At 49.9% G+C, this 21,683-nt stretch overlaps 4 protein-coding genes across 4 annotated transcripts; all 4 read left to right on the forward strand.

Annotated features, from left to right (window-relative positions):
- Positions 1 to 417: 417 nt before the first annotated feature.
- JN550_000092 (uncharacterized protein) lies at positions 418 to 7,176 on the forward strand (the record flags this gene model as incomplete). The annotated part of the gene is made up of 13 exons (XM_049321303.1): positions 418 to 501; positions 670 to 787; positions 867 to 985; positions 1,040 to 1,097; positions 1,148 to 1,825; positions 1,874 to 1,975; positions 2,029 to 2,247; positions 3,240 to 4,008; positions 4,060 to 4,300; positions 4,356 to 4,418; positions 4,475 to 4,750; positions 4,801 to 4,983; positions 5,032 to 7,176. 13 exons carry the CDS (start codon positions 418 to 420, stop codon positions 7,174 to 7,176), a joined length of 5,055 nt encoding a protein of 1,684 aa, XP_049177381.1.
- A 775-nt stretch (positions 7,177 to 7,951) lies between these two features.
- On the forward strand, positions 7,952 to 11,339 carry JN550_000093 (uncharacterized protein; the record flags this gene model as incomplete). Its single annotated transcript, XM_049321414.1, has 4 exons — positions 7,952 to 8,272; positions 8,334 to 8,505; positions 8,716 to 8,864; positions 8,910 to 11,339. The coding sequence occupies 4 exons, from the start codon at positions 7,952 to 7,954 to the stop codon at positions 11,337 to 11,339; spliced, it is 3,072 nt and encodes a 1,023-aa protein (XP_049177382.1).
- A 1,158-nt stretch (positions 11,340 to 12,497) lies between these two features.
- JN550_000094 (uncharacterized protein) lies at positions 12,498 to 13,095 on the forward strand (the record flags this gene model as incomplete). The annotated part of the gene is made up of 2 exons (XM_049321525.1): positions 12,498 to 12,776; positions 12,862 to 13,095. The coding sequence occupies 2 exons, from the start codon at positions 12,498 to 12,500 to the stop codon at positions 13,093 to 13,095; spliced, it is 513 nt and encodes a 170-aa protein (XP_049177383.1).
- Positions 13,096 to 18,058: 4,963 nt separating this feature from the next.
- JN550_000095 (uncharacterized protein) lies at positions 18,059 to 21,662 on the forward strand (the record flags this gene model as incomplete). The annotated part of the gene is made up of 12 exons (XM_049321745.1): positions 18,059 to 18,254; positions 18,511 to 18,638; positions 18,695 to 18,862; positions 18,913 to 19,035; positions 19,089 to 19,374; positions 19,435 to 19,669; positions 19,764 to 20,051; positions 20,106 to 20,300; positions 20,356 to 20,403; positions 20,460 to 21,329; positions 21,379 to 21,509; positions 21,556 to 21,662. 12 exons carry the CDS (start codon positions 18,059 to 18,061, stop codon positions 21,660 to 21,662), a joined length of 2,775 nt encoding a protein of 924 aa, XP_049177384.1.
- Positions 21,663 to 21,683: the final 21 nt, after the last annotated feature.

The raw sequence follows: 21,683 nt of genomic DNA on the forward strand, positions 1-21,683 counted from the left end.
AATTCCGCTTTCGAAGAGTCAAACAGTCGGAACCCCGCTGTCTTTGATGATACCCATTCAGACGACGAATCTTATCAAGTCCCTGTGATGCTTGCGATAGTTGGACTCACTTGTTGATGATGAGAAAAGATGGTTACTAAGGAAGTTGCCGAGCATTCGGGTTCACTAATGTCGCGCTGTCATGCAGGCGCGGGGGCAGGAAATCAATTCTTCCTGCATCTCCTCTGCACAAAAGAGGAAAGGTTCCTATTTCCATACTCCATGCTCCGAGCACCAAGTAAGTTTCCTCATTGAAGGACTACTTCCTTGATTCTTCCGTGGAAACCGGCGAGGGAACTTCGTCATAAAATTAAAACTTTGTTGAGGTACTGGCAGGTCGTCCTTGTCGTCCCGATGGGGAATTTTGAAAGTATCAACATGGTGGGTACCCTGGCTCAGACAGATCTCCTATGGAGGATACCGCCATGCGACGAATACGATACCAAGGCACATAATATTCTGGTATAGAGGAGATAATATGGGAGATGCCTGCCCAAAGGTTGATCAAAAGAGGTTGCCCATTTGGTTGGTTCTTGACCAACGACTTCGACGTACCCGGTATGAGACTTTACGCTACCAGCAGATAGACATTACGGCTGCGTGTTTGTCCAGGAGCTGAGGCCATTGCAGTGCAATACCACGGCTTTGTATTACTTCCGTGTTTTGCGGTGGTGTGACCGCATTCGAAGGCACCGAGAAGCCTGTAGAACACGGGGTTTGAAGGAAGTTCGTCGCCTTCCGATATATGGTAAGCAATAAGCAAGTAAAGAGGCAGAGCACCAACGAGACTCGGCTACCCCGCGTGGGCGACAGGCTAACCCTCACAGGGCTCCCCGTTACGAATTTTAGCATCGAAGAGGATGACAGTAATGTCACAATTGAATGGTCCCATTTCAACAATGTGCGGTCTGTTGACACTGGAAATTACCATAGATACTATTGGCTTGTGAGTGCTCTTTTACTGGTGGGCGATATACCGGTTGCTGAACACAAACTACAGGGGCCAGATCCAACTTGGCCAAATCGAAGACTTGGTATCCGCTTCAGCTCTCGTGCCGGTAAGAAGCGCCAACCTCGTACAACTAAGACCGTTACTAATATATACCAGACGCTGAAGATTTCAGGACTAGTCTAAGTTCAAACAGCTACCCACCCCCAGATTGCATCCACTTGTCAGATGCACATTATCTCGTCCCAACTCGGATTGGGAATCAGGTTCTTCGCAATCTTTCTCGACTCCCAGATATACGCATGATAGATCGGGAGGAGTTAGATGAATACGAGGCAAATCCAGATGAGGAGCCTGAGTTTGTGTCTTGCTTTACCAGCGTCCGGGATCAACAGGAACTTAACGTCGGCGCGCAAGCAAGGGGCATCCCCATGCCTGAAATGCACACCCTCTATCTAGTGCGCAAGTCACTAACGAGGAAAATTCCGAAGCTCATTAGTAAGCCTCTTGGTCTGGTTTTTGAAAAAGATCTGAAAGTACGCATTAGCGGATTGGAGTCAGTGGCCTATGAGGCCACGGAGCGACTGAATGGGCCACCCGAGGAGAAAACCGCTCGTAAAATTCGAAAAAGGCGCTGCTTTGACCATGACCTCGACATGAGCATCCCCCCCGGAGCTTTGACCTCGGTGGATGATGGTTCCAGATTGTTGATCATCGACGACGGCGATCGCGCGAAAGCTGACGGGGCTGCTGGCATCTTGAATTTCCTGAAATGGTTGACAGGCTGGCAAGTGCGTCTGTTATGTCACGTGTCGGGCATACAGTGCTTTATGAAACGTACGTTGGGAGTTCTTAAGAGAGAGAGAACTAAAGAGCTCGGACAAGGCCTACTGTTAATCTGGGAGGACTCTGAAAGAGGCGAGCGGTGGGTCACAATGCATCCCGACAAGGCCAATTCCGGATCAAAACGTTGGATGCATGGCAAATGTAGGTGTTCCAGTTGACGTTCGATCATTGATACTGACCAAGACCTGTTGAAGTATGGCCGGTCCCTGTGCGAAGCAGCGACAGCCACGAATTGACTTGCGACTTCACTGTCTCACACTTTTGGAAGTGCGAAGGACTTGACATAGCTCACTTTGCGGATGAGAGACATTCGAGCTCTAGTAGGGCCAGCTCACGAGAAACAAGTTCATCGACTCAAGAAGAAGACAATTCGGAATACATGAAATTCCGCATCAAATTTTGTGGTGTTGATGGTAAGTCTTCCCTTCTGGCCTGATGGAGACGTAATTCTTACACTAGCCTCAATAGAGTACAGATTCTTCCGGAACTTGGATATGAAATGATATCAAGTAGATAGTCAGTTGATCGTCTTTGTCTAGAGACTCTAAAGAATATAGATGTGTACATCAAGCTTTGTGGGCGAGTCAGAGCTCAATAGCGGGTGCCTGAAGGATGGGTAGTTTAATATCCATTTCAAATCTCACTGACTCTTGGGTTATGATGGCTCGCTTCCTAACGCTGGGGAATTTGTTTTCTAAAGAATCTCCCTTCGTGGCGAGTGCGTTTGTCACGGAACGTAGGTATCGTTATCCCCCCAACTGAGGTTGGTACAGAGTACCACCGTGTGTATTAGTAGTGCGCCTTGTTTTGCCCAGTCCAACGCAAAGAATTGTCAAGCCTGCATGTTGTGGTTCGCATGCACTGCCCCGCCAAACACCACGAGGGGGGTGCGCCACCACCATCATCCATATATGTACGTCACAGACCTAGCCCCTGTGTACAGCAGGTGGGCACTGGAAACCTGGGGATGTTCAAGCACGCACTTTACACTGCCTACTCAGTATTCCGTAGTTTAAGTACGTAGATGGTATAGGGGCCAGCCCTGCGAATAAACCCGGTAATACGCCTATGTTCTAGCATTTGATACCCATACAAATCTGTTCAGGAGGCTGCTCATGCTTGGCTACTCTGCACCTCGGAACCATTGCGGACCGGGCCAAATTAGGCACAATTTGTGCTGGTAAAATGTGATACGCATGCTCGACTCATCATGTGGGCGCCACTGTAGATCAAGTTTAAATAGGTGATGCTGACCAAATCCTTGGCTCACCGAAAACCTTCGGAGGGGTTATTTACGCACAGATGAGTGCCCAGACAACGACCTTTTTTGATTCGCAGCGTATTTCGGAAAGAATGAATGGCACCCATGGGAGTTACCGGCAAGTTTGAACGATGATAATCTTAGATATCTACCAGTGCCTTGCATATGCGGGATTCATCGCCGCCTTGCTTTGGCTCCAGGCATTTAGAAACCAACGAAGAGATCGCGCTCGAGCACAGTACCGCGAGCCTGAGAAGGCAATCCCACGACGCAACGATCCGCAAGCGTTTCAAGACAAAAGCGATACGCCTGTAACAGGCGAAATACTTCATAAGACATGGCCACTTAAACAACAGAGTACACTGGAGCTTGAAAAGGGCCTGCTGATTCATGGCGAGAAGGAAGAGCCGCAAAATCCAGCGTCCGAGGCCAAAGGTGGGAGACTACCTCACGACATAGAAAATGATCCTCCAACTTCGGGGATTGAGCCTCAGAATACAGAACAACGGTGTGCAGTAGACCCAAATTCTGCCGCCGCTGAAAAGTTGCCGCCTGTCTCTGTGACATTGCGTCTGCGTAACCTACCAGCGTCCATGACGAAGCTGGAGCTTGGTAAGGTTCTTGCACAACTGTGGCCAGTAGAAGATCACGGCAACACAGCCGAAGCAAGTAGCCGTCTTCTCAGAGTGTCATTGATCCCGTCAGTCGAAGCCAAGGGTTTGGCTCACAGGCAAACTGCTACCGTCTGCCTTGCTCAGCCTCGCCCGCGGCTGGAAGCACACCTGAAGAAAGTAGTAGGTTTCCTTGAAGGCGAGGTTCAGATACGACATGCAGGACACAATCATGAAATCTTCGTTGACGACCATTTTCACGGCTTGACGCCGCTCTACTCGCGTGGAAATCGACATATTGAGTAAAAGCCATGTTCCCCCCTTTCTTTCGGACGACAATGACGCATGTAAAGCATTGTAGCTGTTACAGGATGGCATGGCAGAGCCTTCTGGTCTTGGAAACCTGCCGATGCTGGACACATGTGGCTCCGCGACTGGTTGGGGCCGGACCTAAGCAACCAGAATTGTCTAGCTCGGGTATACACTTACGGCTATCCATCGCAGGTTGCTGCAAGCGACAGTGACGCGAGCGTCCGAGACTATGGCCAGACCTTGCTGCATCATCTTGTGGCTGCACGATCAGGCGATATCAAAGTCAGTAGGACGTCATCTCTTCGTTGTGAAAGGGCAGCGCTCATATCATATCCAGGCTGGACATAGTACACCTTTGGTATTCATTGGCCATAGCCTGGGAGGCCTAGTTATCAAACAGGTGGCTTCCTACTACTCTATCATTCTTCCGTATCATACTTATGAATTTCATTGCAGGCCTTGAAAGACGCAGCGCAGAGTGTTAAACCAGCTGAAAAGGATGTTGCACAATCTTTGCTTGGGTGTATCATGTTCGGTGTACCAAACTTGGGAATGCACAACGGGTCACTGCTTCCGATGACTGAGGGTCGCCCAAACGAGACTTTCGCGCGGACTCTTGGTGTTGAATCCCACTATCTCCCGGTACTGGACGAAGACTTCTCCATCCAGTTCACTCAGCAAAAAGTACCGATGATCGCGATCTATGAGACTTTGGATAGCCCATCTGTCATAGTGAGTTCCTGAGCTTGTTTTCATTTGGATGCACACTAATGATCCAAAAGAAGAAGGGTCTTAAATGGTCGCGCACTGGGCCCAAAGTCCGCAGTGTCTCCCGAACGTCTGCTTGCAGCCGAAGCACTGAACAGGTCCCGTCACACACTGACCATTCCGACTTGGCGAAATTCAAGAATCCGTATAGTGAAGTCTATCAGACTGTTGTAGCGAGAATAATTGAATTCTCACAGGTGAGGTGCACCATGAGGGTGCCAAGTCTAGCGCTAACAAATGTGTAGCGTCGCGTGCGCAATTCCATATCGCACATTGGGGTGCCGTCTTCCCTAGACAGACATTTCCTGGGGAGAGATTCGGTACTCGCAGAGATAGAAGATTGTCTCGTGTCAGCCGAGGGCCCCCAGGTTTTTGTTCTTGTCGGCACTGGCGGAATGGGTAAAACCCAGATTGCCCTTAAGCACATCTCGATGCGGTCAGATATGTATAGTCGAGTGCTCTGGATTCGATCTGACACAGAACAAAACTTGAAGGAAAGCTTTGAAGGTTTCGCGGTAGCTCTGGGCTTGTCTCACGATAATGATTGTACGCAAGCTGTATTGCGGCACCTTGCGAGTACTGGACAAAAGTTCTTGTTGGTATATGACAACCTCGATGATGCGGCACTTGTACGAACAATTGGAGACAGTCACCGCAATCTTTGGTTGGCAGATTGCAGAGTTATGATCACCACCAGAAACAGGGAGTACCTTACTTTTCAAACAGAGCATTGCAATTTGGAGCCGCTTCAACGCTCCGATGCCTACACTCTACTTGGTAGGCTCCTTGCTGGTGGGAGGACCAATCCATATGGGAAATCGTCAGCACTGGAGGATATCTGCACTGCTTTGGGTAATCTGCCGCTGGGAATCCAGCAAGCAGCAGCATACTTAAATTACAGCGAAATGGACCCTAGCACTTATCTCAATCAGCTGAGAAGAGACCCAGGCCTCACACTAAAATATGTCGGTAGATGGTGGCCTTACAAGTTGACTCTGTTGGAAGCCTGGGAGACAAGTCTAGCACAGGTTTGTCAGCAAACATATGCAAGCAAATGGTTCTCACTGTGCTCTCTACTCGACAAGCAAATACCCACCCGCATCTTCGATTTATCACGCCGGCGCTTGTCCAGGGACCCGGGCGCACTCGACGATGATCTTCGTCAGCAGATCGATTGGCTGTATTCTGTGCCAGAGTTTAAGTCATGGTCGGCTGACTGCTTACGGAACCACTTACTGCCACTCACTGGTCTTTCGTTAGTGAAGGCCCGCGAACAGGACGGGGGCACGTTGTTTGACTTATATCCACTTATACGGGAATGGGCGAGGCTTCGATTAGCGCCGGCAGAGAAGCGCCATTATCTCATTCAAGCAGCGGTCCTATTGCAGTATTGTCTCGAGGAGCTCGCCTACGATGTGCAGTCCGAACAAGACCAGAGTACGGCATTTCTGAACCAACGGTGGTTACTGCCGCATGTTCATTCCTGCATTGAGTTCTCAACCCGTTATCTCGGAATTGACATCGCTAAAGTGATTCCACTGCAGTCCTCTGCTGCTTTTGCAATGCTGTTGATACACGAGAGCAAGTATGCTTTGGCACAATCTATGCTGGAGAAAGCTCTTCCCAGTGTGCCACTCTATCAACCACGAGAGCTCGTAGCTCGCCGGGTGCTGGCATTAGCACTTCGGAGACAGGACAAGTTGGAAGACGCCTTGAAAATTCAGCAAGTGGTTGTGCAGGAAATGACGTCAAATTCGACCTTGCCCCAGTCTCAGCTTGAGGACGTGCTGCTTGCGGAAGAAGAACTTGCAACTATCTACCGCGACCTGAAAAGGTATGATATTGCATGTGCTATTCAGATAGGAGTTGTCCAGAGGTCTGACAGCCATTTTGGGGCCAACCACCTGCGAAGCCTCCACGGACAGGCTTGCCTGGCCACGATTCTTTCAAGAACCCGACGGTACGTTGAGGCCGCCGACATTGAAAGCCGAATCTTGGAAGTCTATGAAACCATGTATCCCGACAGACCAGAGATATTTACGAAGAAAAGAAATCTTGCCGTGTCTTACTACAACCTCGACAGATTTGATGATGCTGTCGAATTGGAGTGCGACGTTCTTAATGGCATACGAGATCTGTACGGGGACGATCATTTGGAGACGGCCGCTGCAATGCATAACCTGGGCGCAACGTATTTTGAGCTTGGGCATATGCGGGAAGCCAAATCGCATTTGTCGAACGCCCTCTCCATCAGGCGCATAACCTTGGGCGAGTCTCATAGGCGTACTCTCAAAACAGCGGAACTTCTCAAGAGGGCAGAAACGCATGATGTGGCGCATCACCTACCGAAAGAGTTAAGGTCTCTGCAACGAGACTCAGGCATTGGATAACGACCACAGCAGATCAATCCGAATGCATTGCACTGCTCGTGATTGCATTGTATTAACTCGCCCGGAAACCTGCTCGTAGGCACTCTGAATCGATCAACCAGAGCTTATGGTGCAGGCGAATTCGCCTCAAAGCCTGCATACAGTAGCAACGCATGATCACACGTCAGACCCCAATCGTTTGCTTATTGGGCAGCCTAAATGCTTGCGTCGCACACCCTGTCAGTGTGCTTCAATCGATTCGGAGAACACAACACAGGATGTCATCCTCCAATCCTTCAAGCGCCATGTCTAAGATACGCAGACATATAAGGCTATGTGATGTCAATTAGACAATCTTTCACGGTCAACTCAACAACCGTCACATCTTCAAGTACTTGCTACCAAGTAATTTCACTCAGAATGGCAGGCGACACATCTTCAAAGGAAACCAAGAAACCGCCTCCGAAGGATGGCTCTGAGACTCAGGAGCGTAGCTAATTGGCCGGGTATGTTCCCCCACCCTCGATCGACATCTTTTCGGAGCTGATTGGCCATGATGACAGCATGACTTGCTGCCACATTTCGCCCGGGAGTGGCTGTGTTGTATGTCTAGATGCCTTGTCACCGGTGTGTGCTCAGAGAGTTGTGTGACACTGGTTAGCGGCAGATGGGTTTGCCAAAATTATGCCTTGCACGGTCTATGTGTTTTATATTGGGGTTCGTGGTCAACCTGTATCAGGAAGAATGTCTAGGAAAAACTCTTCGAACTTCTCGCATCGTCTGTAGATCTGCTATCATGACGGTAATACAGACTCAAGTCCTTCCTTCTACATCTTTCCATCTTGCATTAGAAAACTACTCGCGGAGTCAAGACAAGAACAATGTCCTCGGATTCCGGGAGTGCTCGCTTCAAGATGTACTCGACGAGATTACTCAAGTTGAAAGCTTACACGAGGAGAAATGGGTTTCTAAGTACCGTATCAGGTCTCGGCTGAATCATCTCATCAGCTTTGTGGATCGGTATGCCAAGGCTGTTGACTGCCTTGTACAGACTGCGAATGGATCTGGTGTCAACCCAGCGGCATTCATCTGGGGGCTTTTGCGGGTGCTTCTAGAAGTAAGCGGAATATACTTGATCAAATACAGTTACCGTCCGATAATTGACATATCCGTAACAGACGGCTTCCTCAGCAGTCAAGTACTTCGCAAGCCTCATGGACCTGCTGGAGGATCTGGGCAGAGCAGCGTCGCTTTACACGCAGTACGACAATATGTATTCACATCATCCACGGTTCCAAAATGCACTTGTGAATGTGTATGTGGATATCATGCTTGTCCTGCAGAAGGCCCGTAAGATGTTTAGCAAAAGCAGTATGTGTTTGCCGCTCCCTCAAATCCAAAATTGCGTTGTGTCTTTGAGAGGCGTATCCCCATACAAAATGCAGGCGCCGTAGTCAACAAACTTTGCTGTTTTTGTACTGCAACATCGACTTAACCCTAGCTGATCATTGGTAGAGTATTCCATGCTGTTGAGGTGCTTCAAAACCAATTTCGAAATAGATTTCAGGGATGATATTGTCCTCGTCAAACGACACTTGTCCTCCCTCGAGCAAGAGACAACTCTCGCACATCGCTCGGAGGTTCATATACTTGCACTGGCCACTAAACAAGCAGTTATCGTCCCTGAAACTGACTCTAATATTGTTGAGGTAATAGCATACATACCGAACACGATATCGACTAACAGCGCCCAGAAAGTGACACGATGGCTTGCGCCGATAGATTGCTACAGTCGGCTCGATGATATCACTGCGACACGAGATACAGGATCGGGAACTTGGCTGTTAGAGAACGAAACATACTCGGAGTGGAAGAACAGCTTCTCGGAGCCTATTATTTGGATCACAGGGCAGCCCGGTATTGGCAAGACAGTCTTGAGCTCCACTATTATAACCAACAACAGACGCCAGGACTCAAACCTAAACTCGATAGTGGGATTCTTCCATTGTGATGCGGGCAACGCACGTGCAAAAACTGCCAATGATGTCCTGTCCAACATAATCTTCCAGATCCTCGAGGGCTTAAGATCGAAAGATGGATCTATTGATTTGCCGCAGTGCATCGTGAGATCTTATCATCGGTCAACGACGTTCGGCCGACAGTCTATAACCAACGACGACTCCCCTGGAGATCTGCTGCTCGAGCTTGTTCCTGAAAACGCGCAGCTTATACTGATAATAGATGGGATCGACGAGCTGGACAACCCCGAAGAGTTAATAATGGTACTAGATGGCCTTGTACTTCAAACCACCAGGATACAAATCGCGTTTCTGGGGCGAGAGCTTCCACAATTTGAACAGCATGTTGGCTCAAAACCTCACATCAGGATATCAACAGACGCCTCTCAGCACGATATAGCCTCTTATGTCGCTAGGAATTCAGGAATAATACCGGTGGATGATGATCATTTAAGGCAGGAGATTGTCAAAGAGATCACCTCACGGGCTGAGGGTATGTTTCTTTGGGCGCACCTCGTACTAGAAGACATCTCTACATCTACAAGCATCACTTCCTTGAAAGGCACGATGCGGCATTGTCCCGCTGGGCTCGACGCGATATATGCACGATTCTTGGATAAACTGGCTTCTCAGACGCGGCATCGACGCACACTGGCTTCAGACATCTTAAATTGGATATGCTGTGCAGCTCGGCCATTGACGCTGAACGAATTGGAGGCAGCACTCTCCACGAGCGTCACAAAGGGAATTGTTGATGATGACGACAAGCCGTTTCGCAGAACTATACTTGACATCTGTGGGCCATTTATTGCCATCTCACCAGGTAGCAATCTCATCCGACCGGTTCATCACTCATTCCGAGAATATATGCTAGGCCCTAGGATGACCATGTCCTTAAATGATGAGGCAAAGAAATTTTTGATCGTCCAACGACAAGCCCATGCACAATTGGCTATTCGCTGCCTGATATACTCTCAATTAAGGCTGCCAAGCGAACTTGGGAGGAATGATGAGCCGGGCAGCTTCTATCGATACGCTATCAATACGTGGTGCCACCATGCGCTCTCAAGCGACTACGACGAAGCTCTGGAGCAGCGGATTTTGAACTTTCTTTCAATAGATAAACAGCGACAGACATGGCTGTATTGGATGCTTTTCAAGTCACACGAACCATTCCCGTTCGCGAAAGTTATCTGGTTGCAGAAGTTCCTGGCAGAGTGGTTGGCAAATGGCAAGGAAACAAAACCCAGAGATCCCGAGTGGAGCGGAAAGGATTGGTCAATCAATACATTATCGCTTATCTTGGATGTTCCGGATGACACATTCGAAGTCACGTACTTTGGAAAGATGATGGTAATAAGGGATCTTGCTAGGAGACTTAACCATACCAAACAACTCTCTGCAGCTGTGGATCTCTTAGAAAAGCTTCAATCAACAGAAAAGGACTACCAAACAGAGGGAGCCATCAAGACCATGCTACTTCTGAACTCACTTGGAATCTTGTACGACCAACAGGGGCGCTTTGACCTAGCGATCCACACGCATCGGGAAGCTCTTGCAATCCAAACATTCCATCTGGGAGAATCACACCCAAAGTCCCTCTGGAGCCTCAACGAGATGGGACGAATGTACCGCCACCTTGGCTTGCTCGAAGAATCCGAAAAGATGCACTCACGTGCCTTGGAACACTTATCAATCGCCCTTCCTGACGACCATCCGGAGATGATCTGGACCATAAACACCCTTGCCACCACCCTGAGGAAGATGCGGCGGCCTGAGGAGGCTCTCAAACTACACATGAAAGCATATGAAGCGCGAGCAAGAAGCCTCGGTGACTTACACGTGCATACTTTGTGGTCGGCTGGAGACGTAGCCAAATGCTATCGTGACCAGAACCTTGCTCACGACGCGCTGGAGTGGTACCGCAAGGCCTACAACGGTCGTTCAAGGACGCTAGGGCCCGAGCATCCCGATACACTATGGTCGATGAACGACCTGGGAAACGTGCTACAGGAACTTGGCAGAAGCACTGAGGCATACGACACACAAACGCGCGCGCGTGAAGCGCAGAAAAGAGTCTTGGGAGTCGACCACGAGCATACAATGTGGACCATGAAAAAGGTTAAGTGCTTCCGTAATGAACTGAGAATGGTTGACTGTGGTTAAGTGAAGTCATAGGGGACGGTATTAAGACTCGATGGAGGGATTGGGGACCCTGTATTATATGCTCAAAGACATAGTATAGCTGGCGAGGAAACATCTAAATACGCAAATGGTACAGTTTGAAACGAAATAGTTCTAAATTAGGGTATTAGGTTTAAAGACGTAGCGGATTCCCTGTGGATAGCAGCGAGCTTGAAAGGAGTGAATCTGGTACAGAGGGATGGAATACGGAGAGTATCCATTAGAAGGCAGCGCAAAGCCCAAACTAGGTTGGCCGTCTACGATGAAACCTCGCGGCAGACGAAGTTACCCCGTGACTCTCACCCTAGGAATCGAACTTGTACGAATGAGTTTTTGACGAAACGGGGCTTCGACCGAAGAATACAGTGTTCAGACTCATATTTCTATGATGCGATGCTATAGGTGGTCTTAGCTCATCCTCATCGTTGTGCGTTTCGCGATTGGATACTCAATTTCTTTGGTTATGCACCACGGCTTCGAGTTTTCTGGAAGCTGTAAAGTTTGAAACCCACACAAACCTGAGAAACACCTAGTATGAGATTTGACACGATTTTACTACCGACCCTTGGCAATATTACGTGGCTGAAGCATTGAAACTCTATTTACGAGTGGATCCAGTAGGGGAGCTGATGTTTCGTGAATAAAACGAGGCTAGCTTAGTCAACAGCCTTGTTTTGAGCTTGTTTGTTCCTTTGGTACCTCAGCATAATGATGGTCTTGGCAAAGCTTGGCAAATGGATCTCAAGACAGTCGCCTGCCTTGTCACATCGCCTCAGCTGGATGTGCCCATACTTCTGCATTTAGATGCGGGGGGTCAATACAGGCTATATCCAGGTTTCAAATCTAAGCGAGCAACAATTAAGGTTAAGTATTCCCAAGGACCGAACCACTTGCCCCTTGCCAGAGCTTGCTCTGCGACTCAGGGACTCTAGTACTCGCGTATACCAGCCTACTATACAGCGGCCACATCAACAGCATGTTCTTGCTTGAGCCCAGATTGATATAAAAGGTCCACGTTGGACACGCCTGACAATGGCTTCGAAATCCCAATCACCATCTCCACTCAATCAAGTTCACAATCTTCCTTAAAGACTTTCCTCGACGAGTGCTCCCGTAGGCCACAGCAAACCCGGCTCCAAAATGGTTGTCAAAGTCAAATTCGTCTTCATCGTGGCCTCTGCCATTGCCGTCCAGGCACTAGTAACACCCAGTTCAACTTCTGAGGCAGATGCAGCTCGACATCTGCTCAAGCGAGAATCCCCTTCCACCCTACAAGTCTTCAACGGAAAGAAGCCCGATGGAGACCGTGTGGAGAAGGATAATCCGGTAGCTGGTGACGTGCTGACAGACGACCTCGACTGCGGCACCATCTCAGTAACTATCAACAAAGCAAACGACGCTCAATGCAACTTCCAGTTGGTAGGTACACCCCGCCCCCATATTGATATGTCATAAAGCGATCATTGCAAGAGCTCGGTTAAGCTGACACCCTGTGAACTACAAGCCCAACAATCTTGTGGCAGGAACTACGTACACCGGCTCGCCCGCAGCGGGCTTCTTTGGGCTCTCCGTCGCCGGCGGCTGTTCTGGCCGGTTGGTCGAGATCGCAAGGAACTGCGACTCCTGCACAACCTTGGGTGAGAATTTCAATGGCCTGGACTGTGTGGGTAAGGCTGGCGGCATAAAGAACGATGTGAATTTGTGCATCTCGGGAACGACGAATTTGGTAGCATGTTAAGGCGATCACGCAGTGTCAGTTGTATGGCGGGCATTAAGCAGCGATAGCAGTGAAGATAGATGGCGAGCTGATAGGAATAGATGGTGGTGTACGCGTTCTGCAAATTGGACAGGTGTCAAAAATGCCATTTACGGCGATAAAATGGTAGTAATCACTCATTTTTCTTGGGCTGGAATAGTTCGCTATATACGACCCTTGCTCACTTAGCCAATTCTTCTGTTGGATTTTAGCTGACTTTGGCTTTTCTTACAACATCATACTAACTTGATCTCTATCTTGAAGAGCAGGAATTTTCCGAGGTTTGCACCGGAGAGCCTATCTTATAGGTATGCCATTAGACATACATGGGGAATGAGAAGCCAGCGCCTCAAAGAATCAAGAAAATACGTACTCGATAGTCCGAGGTCAGCAACACTTGCTATACCATACATCGCTGATACCTCTGCAGGCTTTTGGTACGGAAAAGATTGCACAGCATATAACGCAGTATTACTTCTCTTGTATACCCTCCTGCGATGTCAAGTTGAATCAGAGACAAGGGCGTCCTATTCCGGAATGATGACTTTCGTCCATAGCACATCACATCACACAGCGCCTATGGCCAAGTCTTCCGAAAATCTTGTCATAAAGTCATTATCTTTCTCGTCTCTCAAAAAAAAAAGCTTTGAGCCGTATCAACAACTTTCGTCCATCGATCACGGTGAGTCTATACCAGCGGTCTCTCTAGCGGATTGCCAGAGGTCCATGAGTCGTCGTCGTCACCGTCTTCTTCTATATCATTAAATTGTGCAAAACGAGTATTGACATACTTCGCGTCCGCCTTGAGTGCCGCGTAGATTGGGCCGATGATTTGTGTGATAGGCCCGCTCTTCGAGGATCGAGCTTTCAGTGCTTGAAGCTCTGATCCAATGATCCACCATATGAATGGCGTTTTGTGGTGTATTTTGAAATACGTTGATGCTCTCAGCAGATCCTACTGCGTGTGTTGATTGCCTGAATTCCCAATGCTCAAAATGTCCCTGACAGTGCCGGAGAATCCATCTGGCTGAATGGACCGGAACAACTCAAATGCTTGCCATACCTTGGCTTCGAAGGACAGTTTATCGTTTGACATTGCTTCCATAGTCTTGCTATGAAAATTGCCGAGGTTATTCTGCAGCATTTTCATTCCGTGAGCCACGCGACGATTATTTGCGATGCGGAGTTCATTGAACTTGTCGAAATACAACGCCAAATCTTTATCCCAGTGTCCGCATTGCTGGCCTTGAATCATGCTGTGCAGTCGCGCGAGCTCAGCTTCAACCGCAGGTACCATCACGCAGAACTTGAGATAGTCAATGATATGCGTTGGCCGTCCCTTTCCTGTCCATACCTCGGACTTGTAGTGCGGTTTTGGCGGTTCTGCTTTTTGGCGTAGGAGCTGCTTTTTGAAGAGACTGAAATCCTTGTTTGTAAAATCAATTCCTTGCTTCTCTTGATCGACAAGGTTGCTAAGCATAGTACTCAACCGTACTGCAACATCGTCGCTTACCGACTTGCGCTGGTAACAAAGGTTCTCCTTGAATGCCGTACATCGCGCTAAAAGCGTTGGTTGCATATTGAAATCGAAGCCCGTTTCTAGGAATGCCGATGTTGCCTCGCTTCCGTGCTTCTCAATCAAGGCCTGGTACTTCTCGGTTCGCTTTGTCAAAACCCCGTCGTGGAACAGGTCTGGGCCCGTTGGGACAGGTGCTGAAACAAAATTTCGGACGATATTATCATCCCAGCAAACCCAAGCCTTGTCTCCATCGTAGTCACCACCGCTTAACTTATCCGCAAGAGGAATACGTCCATTCATCGGGAAGACAATGACATCCTTTAGGAATCCCAATTCGGGTTTAAATACAGCCCTCACTTTCTGAACGTCACTTACAAAATGTGCTGGCGATCGAGCGACAAGAACGTCCATGCCGTGCAGGAAAGTCGCAGAAAAGCCCGATAAGGTATCTTGGAAGTTCGACGAAAATCCAAGATGCACCTGATCCTCGGCAAGGATCCCTTCAAAGTCAATGACCATCAGAGCGTAAACGGAACGCCCTACTTTGATATTCATACGGGTCTTCAACTCCTCACATTTCTCTTTGCAAAGTCTCCAGGTGGTATCCCAGAGAAACTTCTGTCTCAACGGTTCAAACCCGCCAGCGAGCAAAAATTGGACCCGGTCCTCCTCAGATCTAGGAAGACTTCCTAGCCGAGGGATTTCGCCGCTCTTTAATCGATCAAGCCGCCGTGAGGTTGACTTTCGGTCGACCCAGAGCCAACACTGTAGAGGGTCTTGCAACGCAGCGCGTTGAGCGTTGATCTCCTCATTGAGAGTCTCGGTAAGTAGTCTACCAATGTAATTTTTGAGTGCTTCCTTAGCCTCGCGGTTCGGAGCTCGATCTTCAAGGATTGGCAGAAATTGTGTGTTCAGCGAGGCAGGCTCGAGAGCTTTAGGCCAGCTGCTAACCTCGAAGGTGCGGTGATCCTCGTCTTGAAGGTTACATTTCCACTTCCGCTGGGATGGGTATGTTTCAATCCATATGTCGTCACTCTGATCGGCCACATCACGAACCCAAACACCTTTCGCACTTCCAATTCGACCTTGGAACGCAGAAGGTGTATCCGATAGACCAAGGATGCCACTAACCTTTCTTGCAAGAGCTGGCGACATTCGGCCGATGCCATCGTTCATCACCTTCCCACTTGGGGAGCTTACGTCACCAAGCATATGACGAATCTGACCCGGCTTCAGCACGACTGTGGGCGAAGTACGGCTGAGCCCAAGGGTTATTCTAGAGAATAACTTGAGAACGGGCTGATCTGGGTTATTTGATGGTTCCAGAAGCCATTCAATGAGCTCCTTCACGGTCATTTGCGTATGAGAATCTACCGGCTCCCCTTTCAAGGAGCAGGACTTTGTGGTACCATGGAAGTCGTTTCCATCTTCAGCAAACAAGTACAGTCTGTCTTTCACTGTTGCTCTCGGTTCGGGCTCATACCGTTCGCTTTTATTTGTGGACCTTTTGGTCACTGTTTCTCGGTATGAGCGGATTGCAAATGACGCCCACAGACGACCGAGCAAGGGGTGGCGCTTAGTATGAACCCAACGTCTAATATGAACAACCGCATCATTTGAGAGCGTTTTGAGCTGCGGGATATTCTGCTGGTCAATCGTGGGAACGGTCATCTTGATGAACCTATCCGGGCTAAACCGACGACTGAGCCTGTAAGTATTGTCGATCTTAAGAGGATGCAAATCTAGGAGGAAGAATGGCCCTGAAGCAGATGAAGATAGCTCCAGAGACATGGTCAATGAAACAGCCCTCGGGCCATCAAAGAAGTTGCCCAGCGCTGCATCCCAAGCCCGCGGGTCGGATTTTTCAGGTAGAGAATCAACACAGAGCCTGGTGCGAAGGACATCCCAGAGTTGTTTCTGGTCCCTCCAAGATGTATCGTATTCGAGATCAAACTCCAGAGGGTCAAGTTTGCAGTGCAAGAGGACCCGAACCACTTCCCAAATGATGGCAAACGGGGCGTCAGATAGCGAAGAAGGTAGCCGAGCTACGGCGGTCAGCACAGATACATCACAGATATAGGTGTCCTTACTTACGCCAAGAAGCGTCCAGGCGGTCATCGAGCTCTATGAAAGCGGATTGCTGTTTGTGGCCAGTCTTTTTATTACACTGATCCAAGCCTGCTGGATCCTGCTCCGAAACCAGGCTGCTCAAGTTGGAGTAGGGATAGGTTGGGGAGCTCCTATCAAGATAGCGGCGGACATTATCATGCAACTCTTGGTTGTTTTCAAACTGGTCAAAGGATTCCGTGAGGGCCTGGATAGAACCTGATGATATGGGAAATGAATCCTGTGTAGTACGCCGCCGGCGGCCCGGCGCTTGATATCTGGCTTTCTCTTGCGTGCCGGCCTCGACAGTCGTCTGTGTCCCATGGGAAAATCGTGGAGGCGCGTCAGTATCAGAGAAGACGACTGTCTCCCGGCTTGAGTCTGTGGAGAGGCCATAGAAACTGCGGTTCCGGGGCCTATGGGGTTCCGAGTACGGGGCCTCGGGGGGAGAGTACCCAGAGGTGATGCTTTTTGGGCGCTTCGTCGTTAAGGTATTATGGTCCCAATCATTCGAAGGACGTTTTGGTCGTGGTTGTGGGATGATCGGCAGAGATTTCTCGATAGGTACAGTAGTGCGACCGTTCCTCAGGGTCATGCCAGGACTGTTCGGGTTGAACTCATTGAGAACGTCCTCAAAGAGTTTCCGCAGATCCTGTTTCTCCACTGCATTGGTCGCTTTGGGCAGGCCTGTGACGGAAGGGGTAACATCGAGCTCGCCTCCTGGCTTATGAACCCATTTTTTGGAAACCAAGATGGCGCGGTCACGATAGGTTTGGAGGGCCGTGTCCAGAGTCTTGTGGAAGTAAAGAATCCGAGTCTTGTTGAAGAGCCGGTAATCCTCATCTCGAGACTGTCGTGACTTCATGGGCGACTGGAGAGTTTGCGCCCTTTCCGGAACCCGCAGTCCCAAACCATACGTCTCAGAGACAAGCTGGAAGGTTTTTGCTATAGGAAGGTATGAATCGAGAGCGTTGATCCTTCGGTCTTTGCTTGGTGTTACCGGGTCCATGGCTGCAGTGGCCTATGAACCCCGACTCTAGGGATTCATCCGCGATCAAATACCGTACTATGCAGGGGAGGCCTATCACCGGTAAGTTTACACGTATGCATTGCAGGCACATGATATGCACCTTTGATACTTGGAGTCAATTGGATGGATTGCCACCCGCAACGACCACCAGGAACTTCACTGGCGTAACTCGGCCCGAAGAAGAAGCAAGCACGGAGAGGGAGAGATAGGGCTTGAGACGCTGGTTGTCGACCCGCATCCAATGGCAGAAGCCTTGGCGGCTGCAGCGACTGAGACGAGAGTAACACGAGATGGACGCGAGCGAAGCACAAGCAAAGGACCGTTTTGCTGCTCGAGTCGAAACTGGAGCTGGACGACGAAGAGGACGAATGGGTTGGATGGACGGAGAGGGAGGGGTCACGTCTGGCGTTACCCTCGGGAGAGTGGATGGGCCTGCAGTTTGTAGTCAATTGGATACGGACGCTGAAGACAGGGAGCTGAGGGTGGGTGAGTGCAACCAGAGCCCACTGCAGAGCCACCTACAGAGCCAGAGCCAGGTTGTCTCTGGTGCCGCAACCGCTAAAGTCGAACGGCTGCTCCCGCCCGCCTGCCACTAAAAGTGTAACTGGGTGGCACCTAACGTACCCGACCCCCAGCTGCCGGGCTACCCAGGTTAGGTAACTACCCACGCACCCAGGTCCACGGGGTACCTAACCTAGGTATCTGGAGCCCAGGGGACGGGGCCGGATTAACAATTTCACAGCTCCCGACGATGGACCTCAGGACCTCATTCGAAAGTTCGGCATGCTCGGCGTTGGAGCTCCACCACACCCGGCCACTCGTTCGCCTCACATCCGCCCCGCAACCGCTCCAGATGCTGGTCTAATGGGAGTTGCGCACTTCGGTCTTCGCTGAGACTTCGGCATTCCATCTCGAATCTCTTACAGCTGCAGCCGTGCCCGGCTCGAAACTCTCAACCAGGCCAAGGAAGTCTCTCCGTTAAGCACGGGGACCCGATTGCGATTGAGCCTCTGGCTCGCAGCATACGCGCGGTTCCTAGCCCTGCCACCCGCTTGACCGCCAAGCGGGGCAGCCGCATGCCCGTCCGAGGCAGAGTCGCCGGAGAACCTTTGTGTCCATGTCGAAGGCTCAAGACATCGATCAGGTCCCTGTAGAGGATCTGACCCCGGAAGAAGCTAGTCGCATTATACACTCACACCGCAAGGTCCGATATGGTGAGTGGTTCGATTTCTCATCTGCCGGTGGCCCGCCCATGCGGCTCCCGCGTGTTAGTTGCTCGGATGTGACCATGGACGAGTCGTATTGCATTGTACTATACAGTGCACAAGCGGGACTCCTGCTGATAAAGGGAACCCTACAGGGACCGCGTGCTGGCCTTGCCGCCAGCGGAAGGTCAAATGCGACAATCAACAGCCTTGCGAGAACTGTGTGAAGAGAGAGCACCCGCAGCTTTGCTCTTACAAGCCAAATCGTTCCAATGCCGCCAAGTCTGGTTCCATCGATGCTGGGTCTGTTCAGGGAAAGAAACGGCCCCATTCCCCTGATAGCAGCGTCGATTATGATCATGGAAACGACCACCAGCCGTCCGGCTGGCCGCGAGCACTAGGTACGTTTGTTGTCGTGTCTTATACTTGACCGACGTTGTAACTCAGACGATGCCATCCAGACCAGTCAGAATCTGGAGAGATCCCTCGTTATATTGGGCAGAACAGTATCCCCGCCATTCTAAGAGATCAGCCGTCCCCAATCGAAGCCAAGAACGGCATTGATATTCGGCGAGACATGCGTCCAATTTGGGGTTTGGACAACTCTGCCCCCTTTCCTCTCATGTCTACACATCACCTTGATAAGATGACTCGGGACATCTCCGCTGAGCTGCCGTCGGACCGTGAAATTTTAAAGTAAGTTACTGCCCGTGTTCAGCTCAGCTCCAGCCAGAGCGCCTATTTTCAAGTTGGCATTAGGCACGCACCAGCTGATTCAAGGTGCCCACAGGCTTTTCAAAACCTACAAGGAGGTGCCACATCCCTTCTGGGGATTCGTCATTGACGTAGAAGATCTTGAGTCTCGACTGATGATCTATCTTGAAGAACGAGCTAGGCACGCAAAAGACAATACGCCCACTGCCCGGCCAGTGTCGGCATCCTGGCTTGCTATCCTGTTTGCTGTCCTGGCTGTTGGCTCTCAATATCACGATTCACCTTACCATATCAGAACAAGGGATTCGCAGAAGTACATTCAAGTCTCCGTCCACTTCCTTCGGCTTGGCAATTTCTTGCTTCGGTTAGTGGCGTTTGGGTCGTGTGTACTCAAAAATTGTACTGATCGTTCTTGCAGGCCTAATCTTGACTCCATCCAAGCCCTCTTGATGACTAGTTTCGTTTTACTAAATGACATGAAAGCAGAAGGCTCGTGGGCCCTCCTCGCACTGACTTGTCGCCTGGCCCAATCACTTGGACTTCATCGCGGTTCTTCACAAGAGGTTAGCTCCACTGAGCTCTCTTTGAAGGACTATGTTCGGAGAAAGCTCTGGTATAATCCCAATCTTCCACTGCTCAAGTTCATTCGGTCCGCTAATCCGAAAAAGGTGGACGTGCCAGTGGCATGACACACTTACCTCCCTGTCTTTTGACCGGTAGGTGGATACCTCGAAATGAATAAATCGTTTGTAGCTCGCTAATGGCGTCGCAGTCCAAACATGACCAACATTCCCTGCTGCCCGATTCCGCTGTCTCCAAGTGCAACGGTTCAGGGCCTCTCTTATCTTGAGGCCATGTATCACCTCTGCCAATTAATATCAGAGAAGCTGAACCCAGATGCCGTTGCTTCTGCATCGTATGACACGATCGTAGACAACTGCTCACGCGCGCTTTCCCTTCGAGAGAAGGTGTACCCCCAGCTGCGAAACAAGGAAGCTTTGAAGACAGCTGTGGATCGGCTACAACATTACGCACTTCGACTGCACACAGCTTTCGTTGTCTCTGTCTGTTGTCGGCCAGCTCTACGGAGCGATTGCAATACTCTCACTGCAGGCGAAAAGAAGGCCTTATCCGATAAGTGCAAGATCAATCTTACCGAGACAGTCCGCATGTTTCTGGCCATGCACAACATCTCTGTTATCCCAACTCGTAGCTGGGCTTTCACTTACCACGGGCTGTCATCAGCCGTCCTACTTGGCTTGCTCTGCGAGGCCAAGGCAGATTCTGAAGTCCGCCGACTACAGGGTGACCTGATATACGCGCTTTCCGCAGCTGCTGCCAAAGATAGGTCGAGTCCTCCACCAGGGCACATATTCGTGAGCGACAAAGACATTGAGCTATCTGGCCCTCTTTCGAGAGCTTTGACGGCTTTGAAGCATATCTATGATTACGGATCATTGAATGGCCTTTCCGGTCTCAAAAGCGAAGTGCCATCTGGTTCTAGGACTCCGACGGCATCTGTTCAGGCTGCACCTCAGGCAAACGCTCAGCAGAGAATGCAATCCGCACTCGATCCGCATCAAGATGCAGCTCTTGCCATGACAGCACTCCAGAACGGCTCAAATATACCTGATTTCTCAACGTAAGGAGGTTCTTGCAGATCAAGGCAACTAGTTCTGACAGTCTATCAGGAATTTACCTTATCAAGCGTCCCTACAACAGCCAATGAATATGCACGGGATGCCTGATATGTCGCAAATCGACCCTGCAACCTATATGTCGAACATGTCTCCGATGGACCTCTACGACTCGATTTTCTGGGGTATGTCACTCATTCCGTAATGCTCGCATCGCTAACGACGGCGCAGAATCACCAGATCCTTTCTACACGGGAACGGATTTGATGAATTTTGATATTCTGGGGCAACCACCGCCAGATCAACCTCAACAACAATTTTATCCACCTGGGTTTTGATTCTGCCCTGCACATAGTATA

The sequence above is a fragment of the Neoarthrinium moseri genome (assembly GCF_022829205.1).
Source record: "Neoarthrinium moseri strain CBS 164.80 chromosome Unknown scaffold1_Wmoseri_CBS_16480, whole genome shotgun sequence".
NCBI lineage: Eukaryota > Fungi > Ascomycota > Sordariomycetes > Amphisphaeriales > Apiosporaceae > Neoarthrinium > Neoarthrinium moseri.